The sequence below is a fragment of the Lytechinus variegatus genome, chromosome 2, assembly GCF_018143015.1.
Source record: "Lytechinus variegatus isolate NC3 chromosome 2, Lvar_3.0, whole genome shotgun sequence".
Lineage (NCBI taxonomy): Eukaryota > Metazoa > Echinodermata > Echinoidea > Temnopleuroida > Toxopneustidae > Lytechinus > Lytechinus variegatus.
The window spans coordinates 54,263,057-54,278,886 of NC_054741.1; the positions used below are offsets into that span (position 1 = coordinate 54,263,057).

At 36.1% G+C, this 15,830-nt stretch overlaps 1 protein-coding gene across 1 annotated transcript; it reads right to left on the minus strand.

Moving 5' to 3' along the window:
- Positions 1 to 2,500: 2,500 nt before the first annotated feature.
- Positions 2,501 to 2,854, minus strand: LOC121408389 (dynein light chain 2, cytoplasmic-like). The gene has a single exon (XM_041599850.1). The coding sequence runs from the start codon at positions 2,815 to 2,817 to the stop codon at positions 2,548 to 2,550; it is 270 nt and encodes an 89-aa protein (XP_041455784.1). The 5' UTR covers positions 2,818 to 2,854; the 3' UTR covers positions 2,501 to 2,547.
- Positions 2,855 to 15,830: the final 12,976 nt, after the last annotated feature.

The window sequence follows — 15,830 nt, forward strand, 5'->3', positions numbered from 1 at the left end:
ACCTTATTTCGTTTTCGGATTATCGAACCTTCGGAATAACGCCACAAATGTTCGGATTAACGAACCCTTTTACGTTTTCGGATTAACGAACATCAAGGTATATAGGCAATTTACATGTTTTGGAATTACGAACCTTCGGAATTACGAAGTCTTTTCCTGCTGTAACTCTAGTTCTAGAAAGGCCTCTCTGTTCCACTTTCTGATTTGCCGGTATGTTTATTAAACACTCCCCTCTCTCTCCCTTTCATATAAATGCTCTCTTATTCTCTCTCTTTCATTTTCGTGATCCTGCAACAAGTCACATTCCATTTTATTGTTATCATCTTGTTTATTTTCAAAATCTTGTATAAGCAACTGACAGATTTCACATGATTTCACAATGATACGTGTTACTATACAATCTATTTGTTTGTTTTATATGATTTCACAATAATACGTGTTACTATACAATCTATTTGTTTGCTTTATATGTTCATCATGGAGAAAAACATTCACATTGACAAGAAAAGAGTGCAACATTTTCAGATAAGAAAAAAATAATACGTGTTACTATACAAACTATTTGTTTGTTTTATATGATTTCACAATAATACGTGTTACTATACAATCTATTTGTTTGTTTTATATGTTCATCATTGAGAAAAACATTCACATTAACAAGAAAAAAAGTGTAACATTCTTCAGATAAGAATACATAGCAGGAACAAAAACGTTTGAGGCGCAGAGAGTCAGAGACCCTTGAAATAAATAATTAATTCGTTGAAGTTAAACATATACTGGAATAAACCTGAGGATCCATAATTTTGTTCTGAGAACAGACACGAAAACTCTTTAAAATGAAGCTAAGAAATAAGACAAAATTAGTTGTGTGATATATAAACACACTTTGTTGGAAATGATAAAAATATGAGTCCCATAATGATAATAGTTTAACACGTATTATTTTTTTTGCATTTTTGTTGTTGAAAACGTTAATCGTTTAGGCTAACCACAATACGTTCAGGATTTGTGAATTTGGGCTAATAGTCTCTTTTTATGTCTCTTAATTACACAGGAAGGACACCGTTGAACAGAATTACTATTATGGTAATTTTGCCACCCATTTGAAACAATAGGGAATCCGAGAATTTGATAAGCTGTTGAGCATGATCAAAATTGTAATTTCCATAGGATGGCAAAGTTATGCAACTGGCACCAGCTACTTACAGAATGAATGATTTTTTTTTTAAATTGAGTCTATAATGAGAGTATTGTTCCAACCTTTATAATGAAATTGTATCATGAGGTTCAACCAGTCAAATAGTATATATCAACAAATGGAGAGCCTATAGCAGACTCGCATGCATTACGCAATTCAATACAGCAGCATTGCTGACTTTGAAAACAACTATAGAATAATTGTTAAAAAACTCCATTTATATAATGATATAGTATATACTACGTTCATAATGACATTTGACCTTGACCATGTGACCTACGACTTGTGCAAGATGATCAGTGATACTTGATTACCCCTTTAGTATGTCCTCATGATATATCCATAAACTTTCAAAAGTTACGATGGTAATTCAACAAATATCCCCAGTATGGACAAAGTTCATTGACCCCAAAAGACCTTTGATCTTGGTTATGTGACCTGAAACCGAGACAGGATCTTTAAAAATACTTGATTACCCTTTTGTCTAAGTTTCATGAACTAGGTCCTTATACTTTCTAAGTTATGATGTCATTTCAACAACTTAACCTTATAAATAGTTATTGACGCCGCCGCCGCCGTCGTCGTTGGAAAAGCGGCGCCTATAGTCTCACTCATAATTATGCAGGCGAGATAAAATTAATTCAATATTGATTTGTGACTATAACAGCCATATTACAGATGGTAGGTTCAAGCCTGTTTTCGTATCAAAATCTTACTCTACTAAAATTCTATTAGTAAAAAATTAGCACTGTAAAAACTGTGGTGTTAAAACTGACACCAGTTGGTATAGAGGACCACAACATGAGGTGCTAAATTGAATTACACTCTAGAGATCAAACATAACACCAAAGAGTGTAAATGTAACAACCAATGATGTTGTAACAACACCTATAGGTGTTAAACTAACACTGTCAATTTGACACCGGTGTCAAATAACTGGTGTGGTCCTCTACGTACACCGGTTAACACCACCATTTTTGCTGTGAGTCGTATCGGTGAAAAGGGTCGGTTGTAAACCATGATTCATCAATTAGTGTAGGCGTGGCTAGTCCAACTTGAGCCAAATGTGACATTAAAAAAAACATGAATACAAAAAAAAATTGAGCCAAAATGTGACATAAATAAAAAAAACATGAATACAAGAAAACTTGAGCCAAATTTGAACTTTCTTCGTGTAGATAGTGCCGCCAAGAGTCAAAATGAGCAAGGTTGAAATATTTTTCGTAGAGTTAATATGTTCGTTAGTTATTTTGAGGGTGTCCGTATAATGTTTCCAGAGACCATACCAATCTTTTTCTCCAGTTATCGTGCTCTTCGTTATTTCATCTAGAAAGGGTTGAATAGTAATTTCACCCTGATTTATAGAGCAACACAGCCATTTGTCCGACGTAAAAATAAATGAAATGCCTTGTCTCGTGTGTGACGTAGCTGCCGAAGTTACGACCCACAATGCAATGCCAGGTCGGGTGATGTTTCTTATCAAATTCCTTCTTGATGTGCGCGGCGATGTCCTTCTCGAGGTTGAATTTTTCCATTGCCTGGGTGGCGCATTCGATGGCGTCTTGCTGCATATCTTCTGACATATCAGCGTTCTTGATCACGGCCTTGCGTTCAGTCATGGTGGCGACCTTGCAGTGATGAGCTCAATTTCTGAAACTGGAAGGGAAGTAAAATACATGGTTAAGTTATAAATGAATGCGGTGAACGAGTCACTATAATAGGAAAAGAAAACGGACTAAAAAGGATACCAACCCCTCCCCCCTGCCGAAATGATGATGCAATTTTCAAGATTTTTCGTTTAAAGTCCTGACAAAATGCCCTCTAATTTCTTATGATATCATAATGCCTTCAATACTATTTTTTTTTTTACTTAAGAAATGAACATTGATTTTAAATATATAAATATATATCTTAAATTATGTACCTTACAATTTGTATCAACACATTTTATAAAGTATTTCCAATTCCCTTTTTGAAATGTTATCATGACGATTGCCAATCTATGAATAGGCATGCAATGAAATCTATAAGAGCACTGATTCCATGGCGAAAGAAATAATGAACCAGATAAAAACTCACCTTTGGAAAATGATGTAGCGAGAAATATGAGTGAAATATGCGTCCTTGCAGATTGTACCTTTTGGTTCGAAAACAAAATAATGGTTACTATTTTGAAGGCAATCAGTGATTTAAAGTGACATGCATCGCTTTAAACATCCGCTAGTGCTGCATCTATCACTGCCAAAACTTTGAGCTCCCCAAGATCTTTAAAGAACTGATTTGTTTTCATGCATCGGTTAAAAAGGACGTTATTCTTTTTAGTAAATCTTATTGTATGAATTCTGGACCCCGCCTTCGTATTTATGAGAGTATTTTAACTGGTTGAGCTTAAATCAAATCCGTAGCTTATAACAGTAGCTTTTAATCTCTTCCCATGTTGTCCATGGGTCAGTAAACAACTATCGTATGGCAATTGAGCGAGAGGAAAGCCGCCTCTTTTTTCTCCTTATTTTCACGAACAGCCCTCGAAAAATCAGCCAAAGTATAATAAAAGCTTTCATCGCTTATGTAATGAATAAACACACGGAACGAATTAAGACTGAAGTAAGTAACAAGCATACAAACAAACAAAAATACTTCTTTCAACCTATAACCATTCACTTTAGCAAAGATCCAAGAAAATATTTGTTGTGGACGATAATTTGGAATACACTATATCCATCGAGCTCAATGATTGTCAAAAAACAAGAAAAACGAGTTTATCACCTCTTCAAAAAGAACCCGGAAAATATTCGTTCTGGGCGCTGAAGGATTATGAACTAGATCAGAGATGGATCAAACGATGGCCGAACGAACAGCTTTATAATATGTAAAACAAGAGAATCAACTGTGTGGCCTGTACCCATGATGGCCTTTATTTTCTTTTTATTATTTTTAACCTTGTCAGATTTTGGGGAAAGAAAATTTACACCATACCTCCACTGTCGATTTTTTTTCGTGAAGTAAATTCAATTCAATTCTTTTATCTAATTTCCATTCAAAACATAATACAAAGTAATATAAAGCAATACAAATCAAGTTCGATCCTCGGTCGAGTCATACTAAACATGTGAGATTCTCCCTTCTCGCTAACGCTAAGCGCTCAGCATTTAGATGAGGGAAAATTAATATTTTGTGAAATTTCATAACTGAAACATTATTATCATTGTCTAAAAAAGCGAAACGGAAAGAGATTATCAATTTTAAATATCGATAACCTCATTTCGTTGTTTACTCGTGCTCCTCTTTTTCTGTTATGACGAGCGACAATCTTCGTTGAATAATGACTACGTCCCTGACTAAACAGGGGCCGTGGAACGGTTTTAAAAGTGTGTGTGGGGGGGGGGACTGACCATTAAAAAATATCACCATCATTATGGTAATTTTTAGGTTTTGTACAAGGTTTTGGGAAAAAAAGTGTGGGGGGGGGGCTTAAGCCAAACAAGCCCCCCCCCCCGTTTCACCGGCCCTTGCTAGAGGTGGATCAAGGGCCCCGCCCCTGCTGAACGAACAGCTTTATATGTAAAACAAGATAATTATTTTCTTTTAATAATTTGTTTAACCTGAACAGATTTCGGGGAAAGAAAATTCACACCACAACTCAACTGTCTATCTATGTACCAACCCATATTGTAAAAATATCAACATATAGAGGAATCGTGCATTTTTACAAGTAAGCCCTAAAAGTCAAGAAAAACAAAGAGAGAAAACGGGGAAAAGAGTGAATATTGTGTAAAAAGTGCAGCCTATAAAAACTGAGACTAGAAAAAGAGATTATTACTGTAGCGATCCCCTCATTTCGTAGTTCTATTATGGCTAGTAATACTCTCCGTTGAACAATAACGACCCTTATGACTAGCAGGTAATCCCGATGGGGGGGGGGGGCTCCAAGCATACACCCGAGAGAGGGAAGCCAACGAGGCCATTTTACCTCGATTATTTTCCACTGCAATGTTCTTTACCTTCGCTATCTTACCTCTGCCATTTTGACATGTCACCATTCATTTATTTTAGTTCAATTATTTTTTTAAATTTCTATTTAATATTTCCCCTTATCTGCCTTCCTTTCATTTATTTATTTATTATCATTATTATTATTTTTTTTTTTTTGGGGGGGGGGTAAGTTCATTAATTTGAAATTGTTGTTTTGTTTTATTCAGTATATGCTTATAGTTTCCTTTGAGTGGGTATATCAATTCTCTCAATAATATTACTTTGCCTATGGCTGTCCCCTTATCCTTTGATACCATTCCTATGGCTGTCCCCTTATCCTTTAATTGATACCATTCCTTGTTCTCTATTACATCTCTCTCTTCTGTCCACGCGCTCTCTATTTTTCTCTCTTTATCCCTCAAACCTCCACGTCAGTCTCTATCAATATTCCATTTTTGTACCAGTTTCTTGCAGGATGCTTGAGAAATAATTTCAGAGCTTTATTCGCTTTCTCTCTTTTTGTAGTTTACTTAATATTTTCATCCTCACCATCAACCTAAGTGTAGGGCTAGTCCCTTGTTTGTCTCTATCTGTCTACGCGTGTCTCTCCTTCTGTCTTTCTCTCTCTCTCTCTATCCTCTCCTCCTCTCTCCCCCTCTCAATCCATAACCGTGTAAAACTAATAAACCCGTCTGCCAACATAGCAAAATTTTATATTATTCATTACTCTTCATGCGAAGATAGTACTTGACAATGCGAACGATTATGCGAAAGCTTGCCAGAAATAGTATTTGCAATGGCCATGATGCACTGTAAAAACTGTGGTGTTAAAACTGACACCAATTGGTGTTAATAGAGGACCATACACTGAGGTGTTAAAATAACACCCTAGAGATTGAACATAATACCAAAGAGTGTAAATGTAACAACCATAGGTGTTGTAATAACACCTATAGGTGTAAAATTAACACCACCAATTTAGCACCGGTGTAAAAAAATGGTGTGGTCCTCTATGTACACCGGTTAACACCACATTTTTTGCTGTGTGACTGATGTTGAAAGAGAATGATTTGATTACATGATAAAAAGTTCCAGGGATGAATTTCAAATATATACCTATATAATCAAAGAGATGTTTCTGTTTCACAAAACAGTAGATCAATTAAAAAAAAAATAATTTCCATTCTGATTGCAAGAATATTACGATTGATTACGCAAGCTCCAATTGATTTTCGTTTAACAATAATTCCCCCAGGCGCCCCAATCCGACAAGAGATGACAAAACAATCAACCAGTCATTTTTGATTAAGCATATGGAAATATAACTTACTTTCCATTTTTTTAATTGATTGTACACAATATGCAAATTGATTTGCATAGATATTTTTTTTATTGAAGTCTTTGTTCAATCGTAAAATGCACTGGCGGATCCGGGGGGGGGGGCACGGGCCGGCTGTGCCCCCGTGCCAATTAAAATTTGTAAAGTAAAAATGCCGTTAAAACAGAAATGTACCCCCCTTGTAAATGAAGACCTTTTTTCGTGGACGAAAATGTCATTAATTTAGAATGAAAAACCTTTTTTTGTGGGGGGGGGGGGGCTCGTCAAATTTTTCCTCGGGAAAATGTGCCCCCTCCCCCTGGAAAATCCTGGATCCGCCCCTGGAAATATGTAAATAGTCCGGCCATCATTTTTTTTATCCACAGAAATTTCGTCTTAATTTTGAATGTAAACAGGAAAAAGAAAGTCAGAAGATATCTTATACATCTGATATTATAGAAACATGAAACATCATATAGTCTATCAAGTTTCTGGTCTGTTTTTTTTTTATCTCTCATCCTTTCGGAAATCATTGCAGATGACTTGAATGCTTTGTCTCATTGTCCCAACTATCGTCATCCAGTTGTCATGACCGTCGTCATCGCCATGATCAGCGTTCTCATCGTCGCATTCAACGTTGCAGTCAGCGATGAAAATACCAATGTGGATCGAGGTGATGGTTCTTTCACAGGTCTACGCGCTGCATGCTTTATTCGAACAACATCAGGTCGGGGGCTTCAGAGGAGTTCCTCCCAAGGCAGGGAGATCGAATTCCGTCTTGTTGTCCAAAAATAAAGTTTCAAGGATTTATGGCTGATGAATTTTATCATTTATACTGAACGTCTTACTTAGTTTATTAACGTGTGGTTAAATTAGAGAAGCAGTTCTAATACCACCATCCAAAAATCTACCCAGACTTGAAAAGTAAGATGGCAATTTGACCAAGATAAAAGTAGATGAAATGCTTTGTTTCGTGCGTCACATAGCTGCCGAAGTTGCGACCCACTATGCAATGCCAGGTAGGGTTGAACTTCTTGTCGAATTCCTTCTTGACGTGGGCTGCGATGTCCTTCTCGATGTTGAATTTTTCCATTGCCTGGGTGGCGCAGTCGATGGCGTCTTGCTGCATATCTTCAGACATATCAGCGTTCTTGATCACGGCCTTGCGCTCAGTCATGGTTGTAGATTTCCTTCTGTAAATTTTAGAAAAAAAGTAATAAATTTTAATTGGACCCTATTACAAATGAGCACGAACGGGATTTTAATATAATTACCATGATTTCGTCGACCGACAATCCGTTCTTATCTTCTTGAAAAAAGTTTAAAGCTTGTCCTATATTGTCTGTCGATCAGAGCAACGACTAATGTTGAAGTTCATTCAATTCGTAGTTTCTGAAGTTCTGCGCATCTAAACAACGGAAGCAGTTTATAAAAAAAACAGGTGCTCTTGACCATAATTATTTTGAACGCATTTGTTTTATTTATTTAAGGGAGTGTATTATTGGACATATTTATTTGGGAATAAACGAGCATTGAACATAAATGCATACAGAATTTCAAGCTCGACAAGGCTCCAGTGCTTATTTTTACTCATGAAGTCATAAGTCGAAATCAATATCACAAATTTGATAAAAAGTACTGCCGATTATAATGCATTGAAAAAACATCCAAAATGTAAGTGACATTTCAACGTACTCAAAAAACAAAGCGCATGAAGAAGTTTGTCGTGAATATTGGACTCTTTGAACAAGAACGCATATTCGATCGGAATTCAAAATTAGCAACGTGTATGCTCATAATATCCGACCTTGTTTTACAGACTTTCTCATGAAATCAGTGTTTACTGCAACTAGGCCTACTGGAATTTCTCTTTAAATGAAAATGAATGAGATCACACTCCTTGATTTTTTTTATCTCATTCAGGGGCGGATCCAGCTTTCGCCAATGGGGGGGGGGGAATTATCTTCATCAACATTTTTCTCGATTGGCCGCTATAATCTAATTTTTTTTCAGGGGGTAGTCCTAACTAAAGACTGAAGTTTTAAGTATATGTTAGTTTTTATTGTAATAAACAAGATAAGGCATTTCATATGGACTTAATATATAATGCGAGCGCGAACTCATTTTTTTAAAATATGTTTTAAGACATGAAGATTCTGAGCGGTTTTTGTAATCTTGAACAGAGATAAGTATCCAACTAAACAATGCGAGCGCGAAACGCGAGACGAAATTTTATTATATTAACATGAAAAGAGACTCAATAAGGACTGTTTTTAGTGATTAATGAAGAGGATACAAGTTTCACTCATTAAATAATGAGAGTGCGAAGTGTGACCTCAAAATTTTTGATATTCCGACCTGAAAACTCGACAGTCCAAGCGCGTTTTCATTTAAATAAGAACAGGCCGTGTGTCCCAAACAATTAAATGCGAGCGCGGAAGCACGAGCATTTTTTTTTATATATACCCAGTTGTTGTGTATCTGGACGGGTTGTGTGTCCGGACGATCAATTTTAGAATGTCATTTGGAAAAATTTACAAGCGAAGTTTCATCAATTTTTAGTACAATATGTTAGGAAATATAAAGAACAAAATAGGAAATGATTACAAGTAATGGATTCATATTTTTAGTGTAATCCACAGACAAAAAAGAATGCTTCAAAAAGATAAAGTGTCCGGACACCCGACCCCCCATCCTACTGACATGATAAAGGAGCATTTTGACAAATTTTGGTAAGAATTTCCAGAGAGGAAAGGTATCTCACAAATCAAACAATGCGAGCGCGCAGCGCGAATTGAAAACTTTTGATACATATAGACAATTATTGTGTAAATAAAAAAAAAATATTGAAAGCTTAATGTGCGAGCTAAAATATTGTGTGCAAATTGATTTCAGAACTGGATATATTAAGTGCCATTTAATCCTCTTGAATGGGATTCATTACACAGGCAATGCGAGCGCGATCGTATTTTTTTTTAAAGTCTATTTTCCAATTTTCCCCCTCATCTTTTTCTTGTTTCCTTTCGGGGTCGGGCCGGCCGTTACGAGGCTTTAAATCACACATGGGTATAATACCTCTATCTTACTTTTCTTTCTGTTTTTCATAGTTTCTATCAAGTTAAATACTACATTTTTTCTGCAGGTTGTCAAAAAATATGGGGGGGGGGAGGCCGGGACCGGCTCGGCCCCCTCCTGGATCCGCGCCTGTTATTGGTCATGTCACTGCCGCAACAGGAAAATCGCTAACAAGATCAAAAATGAAAAATGTTTCTGCGTCCTAAATAAAACCATTAATCTGTTGACATTTCTTCCCATATCATTTTTGATACTGAGAGAAAATCGAACATGTTTAATTTTCACCTTCAAGAGAACCTTTGATTATCCTACCTTTAATCAGAGATATGACCATCGAGCCAGGAAGTCGAAATAGATAGGTATCCTATGTCTACCGGATCGGAGCGAATTAAGTCAAGCAAATGGCAAAATGAAGATGCTTTGTTGTCATCTATATTGGTCCGCATTCCACAGGTTTTTTTTCCACAATCGTTCAAACTCGGCCTCTATTGATGATTCCAATGAAGCTTTCCTATTGGTCAAAGGGATGAATATATCCGTAGCTTGTAACAAGATAATATGCTGAACTGCTGTGGGCTGGGTGAGGTGGTTTTTGAGAAATGTTCATATCCTCCTCTTATATGCTATACAAAATGGACCACGCGTGCGAGACGCGTTCGCAGCTTATAACGGTAGCTTATAACAAGATAGGTCCATTACATAACATCTCCGTATTGATTACAAACTGCGGTAAATGGATACAGTTATACACTTGGCGCGATTTCGATGTCCCAAAACAATTTTCAAAATGTTAATTCAGAAAAATAAAAGGAAATAGATGAACAAGTAAAATGAATACATAAATAGATAAATAAATTGATAGATACATGTAGATAGACGAATGAATGGATTATTGGATGAATAAATGAATGAATGAAAATGAGCTACCTAATCACTTAATTATGAATAATTGAATAAACTGATACATCACTGGAATTAGGAATAATGTATCAATTTGTTAATGAATAAATAATTGAATAATAGATATTCTATTTAATGAATAAACTTAATAGAAAATGGAAATACCGTTGGTGAAGCGGCTGGATGGGTCGTTTGTTTTAAAATATTATTTTACAGTTTGTTTCTTGTAGTGACACCAACATTCGCAACAATGGCAACAATTATTAACCATACAATAATTCTTTATAAACTGACAAAGAACTTTATTCGCGCTTATATCTATTAAAATCAAAGAACAGAGAATTTACAGACGACACTTTTTAAGGATCGACTGACAAATCAATTCGTAACTGCATTCCTTTTACCGACAGAAAAATAAAATAAAGCATTTTTAAAGCAAAATGAAAAAGACATCCCAGCACAGAACTAAACACTTCCACTTTAGCCCCCCCCCCCTACCCCTCGCCGGCCCCCTCCGCTTCCCCTGGCCATCTTCCCTCCCTACCAGAGCATACCTCGAAAACAAACGTTATAATTTGCATTCTGTATAGATAAACAATAACACAACAGTTCCCTTCCTCTTTTTATTCTATATTTCATATTATGATCTCGTTGGTGAAAGAAAAAGTAAACAGGGGGATGTAGATACGCGTCACTGCGCATACCTCAACCATTCTGGGCCCCGTCTTACAAAGAGTTACGATTGATCCAATCAATCGTAACTCTATGGAAATCCATTAGTGTCATAATTTTTTTTCTCAGGAAAATTTCAAAATGTCCTTTTTTAACAAAGGAGAACACACCAAATTGTCAAGAAATCAATGAATTTACATATGAATATTCATTCGTATCTAGAAAAAAAATTGAGCAAACATTCATTTTATACGTTAACTTTGCTGGCTTTCCATAGTTGCCATTGATCGGATCAATTGCAACTCTTTGTAAGACTGGGCCCTGATTCATGCTCGTAACTATTGTCCAGAACAAGGGTCCGTTTACCAACGAATGGCGTCGTTGAGGTCTTTTATTTGGAAAGAAAGGTAGCCTGTTTATTATGTAAGGGGTACTTTCAGACGGGGGTGCACTGCTCGGGGCTTGAAACACTTTTTTTCTAAGGGTCATTTGACCGTGAACAGGTACCCATGTCTAAAGATTCTTCTCAATACACAGACCCATACTTAGGGATTTTCTCTAAAATATAGACCCATTTCCAGATTAATACTGATATCCATGTAACCCAATGTACAATGCAAAAACATGCATGCGCTGCATGCATGCACGTACTGTGGGCCTTTACGGTATACTGTATACGGTCGGCCGAGTGTGCCAGATATGCATAGAGTGACGTACCCCGGTGCCCATTGCTTTCGTACTAAGATGTGGAAATACTGCATGCAGAACCTACTCGTCGCGGGGTCCCAGCTACTCGTACTCTAGACCGGGACTAACATAGGCATTTCGGGGGCTTATCCTGGGGATCCTTATGAATATTTTTTCTTTCAGAAACGGGCCCTATGTCTAGGATTTAAAAAAAAAGAAAAAAGAAACGACCCACTGGAGCGGCACACCCCCGTATGCGATATCCACGCGAGTACCCCCGGGGGGGGGGGGTGAAGGAGCATGTCGGACGATGCCCATGTGTTTTTAAGTATGAAAACAATGAGCGGGAAAAGGGGAGGAAGAAAAGGAAAGAAGAAGAAAGTGTATAAGAAGAGATCTATATTAACAATGCCATTTTATTCACTGAGAGAGGGAGAGAAGGGGAGAGAAAAGAAATCCTTTTTGTCTAGGCCTATTCCTTACTTAATGGACCCGCACGCACACGGTGCGACCTCAGCGGGTATTGATAGACACACAAAAAAATATCATCCAACGGACTTCGATCTGTTTTTTAGCTTCTAGCAAAATACTCTGAAATTTGCCCCATTTGCACACGGCGTCGGTGACGTCATCTGTGAAATGGGGTTTTGGCAGACTATAATGACCGTATGCAGCGTTTAAGGAGGAGGACGGGGAGGGGGAGCGGGAAACCTACATTAATTTTCTTTTTGAAAATTTTCACGAAATTCACCATAATTGTGCAAGAAACCCTTCAATTTCACTTTAAAAGCACTCCTACGACAAGCTCAAACAGTCGCTTTCAATTTTTCTATGATTTTGTTATGCCTCTTGCCCTCCTTGCAATGCAAAAAAGAGAAAAAAAACAGTGGATGAAATGTGTTTATGGTGAGCGCAAGTAATCGAATTTACATTATTTTGGGAAGAGATGAATATTGATGCAGTTCTTCTAGCATGTAATCTTGATTACGTCTTTACCTTTACAAGAATCGGTTTAAAAAAAAGTATTTCGATTTTCCGGATCCTTTTTACTGTAAACAACCCTTTTTACGTGCTTTTATTAACTATCAATGTCCTCCTTACCCCCATCCCGCGACGCACGCATAATTCTTTTTATCTTTACAGTTTTTATTCGTCACAAAAAACAATCAACGTAAACAAAACATATCGTTGTACTTCAATCAAACAGAACATTGATACAAACTGTGTAAGAAATTAAAAAAATATCATAAATAAATCGTGTACTCAGAATAATTCACAAACAACTTGTACCCTCGTCCTGCCGACAGGACGATCCATTAACCGAAAAGAAAAGGGGTTCAGTATACCCGTCGGTCCAGTACAGTCGTCCTGGCGGCATCGTCGGGGTATGGCGCAACCCCATCGAATATGACATTTTCATGTATCAACATGACCGAACGTATCACAAAAACAACACCAGAACAGAAGATAAAACAAACTCACAAAAAGACGATTAACACAAAATACTAATCTACAGTGGTTACAATTTATGCAATGGAAAAATACGCACGCATAATGGTATGATGCAGCAAATATAATTCTTCATAGTAAATCTTGTTATTGAGAAGTGTAATTACATTTTTGACCACTTGAGCTGACAAACGAAGACAAATATTGCAAAGATACATCTAAATCTTGGAAACCTTATGTCACTTTACAATTTGGAGTAACTTTATTCGTCAATAAACATGTGCATTCAATTGAAATGAATAACAGACGACGCAGAACGCCTTATACAAAGAAACTAATAGAGACATTCAACATGTTCAAACATTAAACAACATGATTTAAGTAAAATTGATGTACTTTACAATAGTCGAGAATTTACATCAAAATCACCATCTCTAAAAATAAATTCACGTTAAATTCTAATAGTACTGTGAAAATTGAACAAGTACGATTTTGTTTGAAATGAATGCATTATACAGTGCGTCCCAGTAAAAAAACTAAACCATGAATTATTAATGATTCATAACTCATAGTCAATAATGTACTTGTAATTGACACATGACATAATAATCGTAAAATTAAAATCTTCTTTCATCCAGAGTATAATTATGATACATACTTTACGTACGAGTGAGGAAAAATAGTACTATTAGTGCATTATGAATATAAATATAAAGATCCAGGCCTATATAGCTGATAAAAATTAATATAAGTTATATCGATTTGCAATCTTGTAAATTATTGACATTATAGGCATATACACTGAATTTTCACATGCAAATGTGTGGCCTGCACCTGTTCGTATCTAGGCAACAACTCTATTCTAAATGCTTAACGAAAACAAACTAAATAGGAGGTAGTACCGGTACATAGATCAGGGTAATGCAAATACACTCAGGTATAATTATGAAGCCTATATGATTGCACAATTTATTTATGACTGATTTCATTTGAAACATTCTTAATGGCTTGTCTTATAATAATTTAGTCAATGAAATACAAGCGCGAGCGCGCGTGTGTGTTCGGTTCGATCACACTTAGTTTTCGCTGGGCGACGCAAGGAGGAAAAAAGAATGACAAAAAATGCCCGTCAAGAGAAACTGAAAGGTCTTTGTCGAAAAAAATGGTGAAGCGGAATGGCAGATCCGTCTTGAATTTCAAAGCTGACGAAAAATTGTAATTATGTTGTTTTTCCAGAGTAAAGGACTAACTAAACTGCTTTTTTGATTCACCAAATTTTGACAAAGATTTCTTCGCTGCTCTTTGTCGTGACAGCATTTGACAAAACATTTCCTCTGTTCTCGATCCTCCGTACATCGCTGAGCGTAAACTCTCTATATGGTGGAAAACGAAAACGGATTTGTTTGAGGACACACAGTACACCCAAAATGATATGTTCTTTCATACGTACACTCTAAAAACGAATTAGTAAAAAAAATAACTAGATGATAGGGTCAGCTAGGTACAACTGTTATTTTAGTCATATTTGACTATTTTCTAGTCTTATTTTACTAGAACGGATTTATTTCTAACTAGAATATATGTCAGAAATGTGACTATCATTGTCATATGCACCCAGCTGACTACTGGGGGCGTTTCATCAATATTTTCGTCCTACAGTAGTTGTCAGATCTGACAACTTTCCTGGATTCTGATTGGTTGAGAAGCACTGTTACTATAGTAACTGTCGGATAAAACATAACTTGTCGCATAAAACGTCTGACAAGTCCTTTCATGAAACGCTCCCCTGGTCTAGTCAATTTGACTGATTTGTTTTAAGAGTGTACATTTAAATTAGTACTCCAGGCTGAGAAAAAAATGATTTGAACAGATAAAGAACACTCAAACAAAACACTGAAAATTTGATCAAAATCGGGCAAGTAATAACAGTTATAGTAGTTTAAAGATTTGTATTTCAGTGAAATAGTTCTATGCATATCTTCATGAATATTCAATGAGGAAATTGATGATTCTATATATTCCCAATTGTTCTTTTGTATTATATTACATAAAATTTTGTTGATTCAAAATTTATCCTCCAATATTTAAAAAATGGATTGACAACTGATTTTATGAATTAGATATTAACATGCTGTAACTTATTTCATTATAAGAGGGACATATCATACACATTATGAATGGAAATATGAAATAATACATTGTTATTTCAAGTAATAACATGGGAAAAGGGAAAGTGGGGATATGACTTCATCAGCCCACCTTATGAACATTCATGACGATGTTTATATAAATGTTTTCTTAAAATATTGCTGAACTGTAAAGTTCGATAACTTTGTTATCTGTTATCAGATTTTGATGACATGATTTGCTCATACATTGCCTGGATGTAATTATTTTCAGCCTGGAGTACCGTTTTAAAGAGTCTCCCATTAACAACGAAAGATGTTCTCGTTGTAAAAAATATATCATAAAAACTATTATTTTCGATGATGATGTATGACATTCCTCCATTGCCTAAAGACAAAATTCGTCGGTTATGTAGTCACATACTTTTTATCA

Coding starts and splice junctions, on each gene's coding strand:
- LOC121408389 (XM_041599850.1), bottom strand. CDS start 2,817: ATGACTGAACGCAAGGCCGTGATCAAGAACGCTGATATGTCAGAAGAT.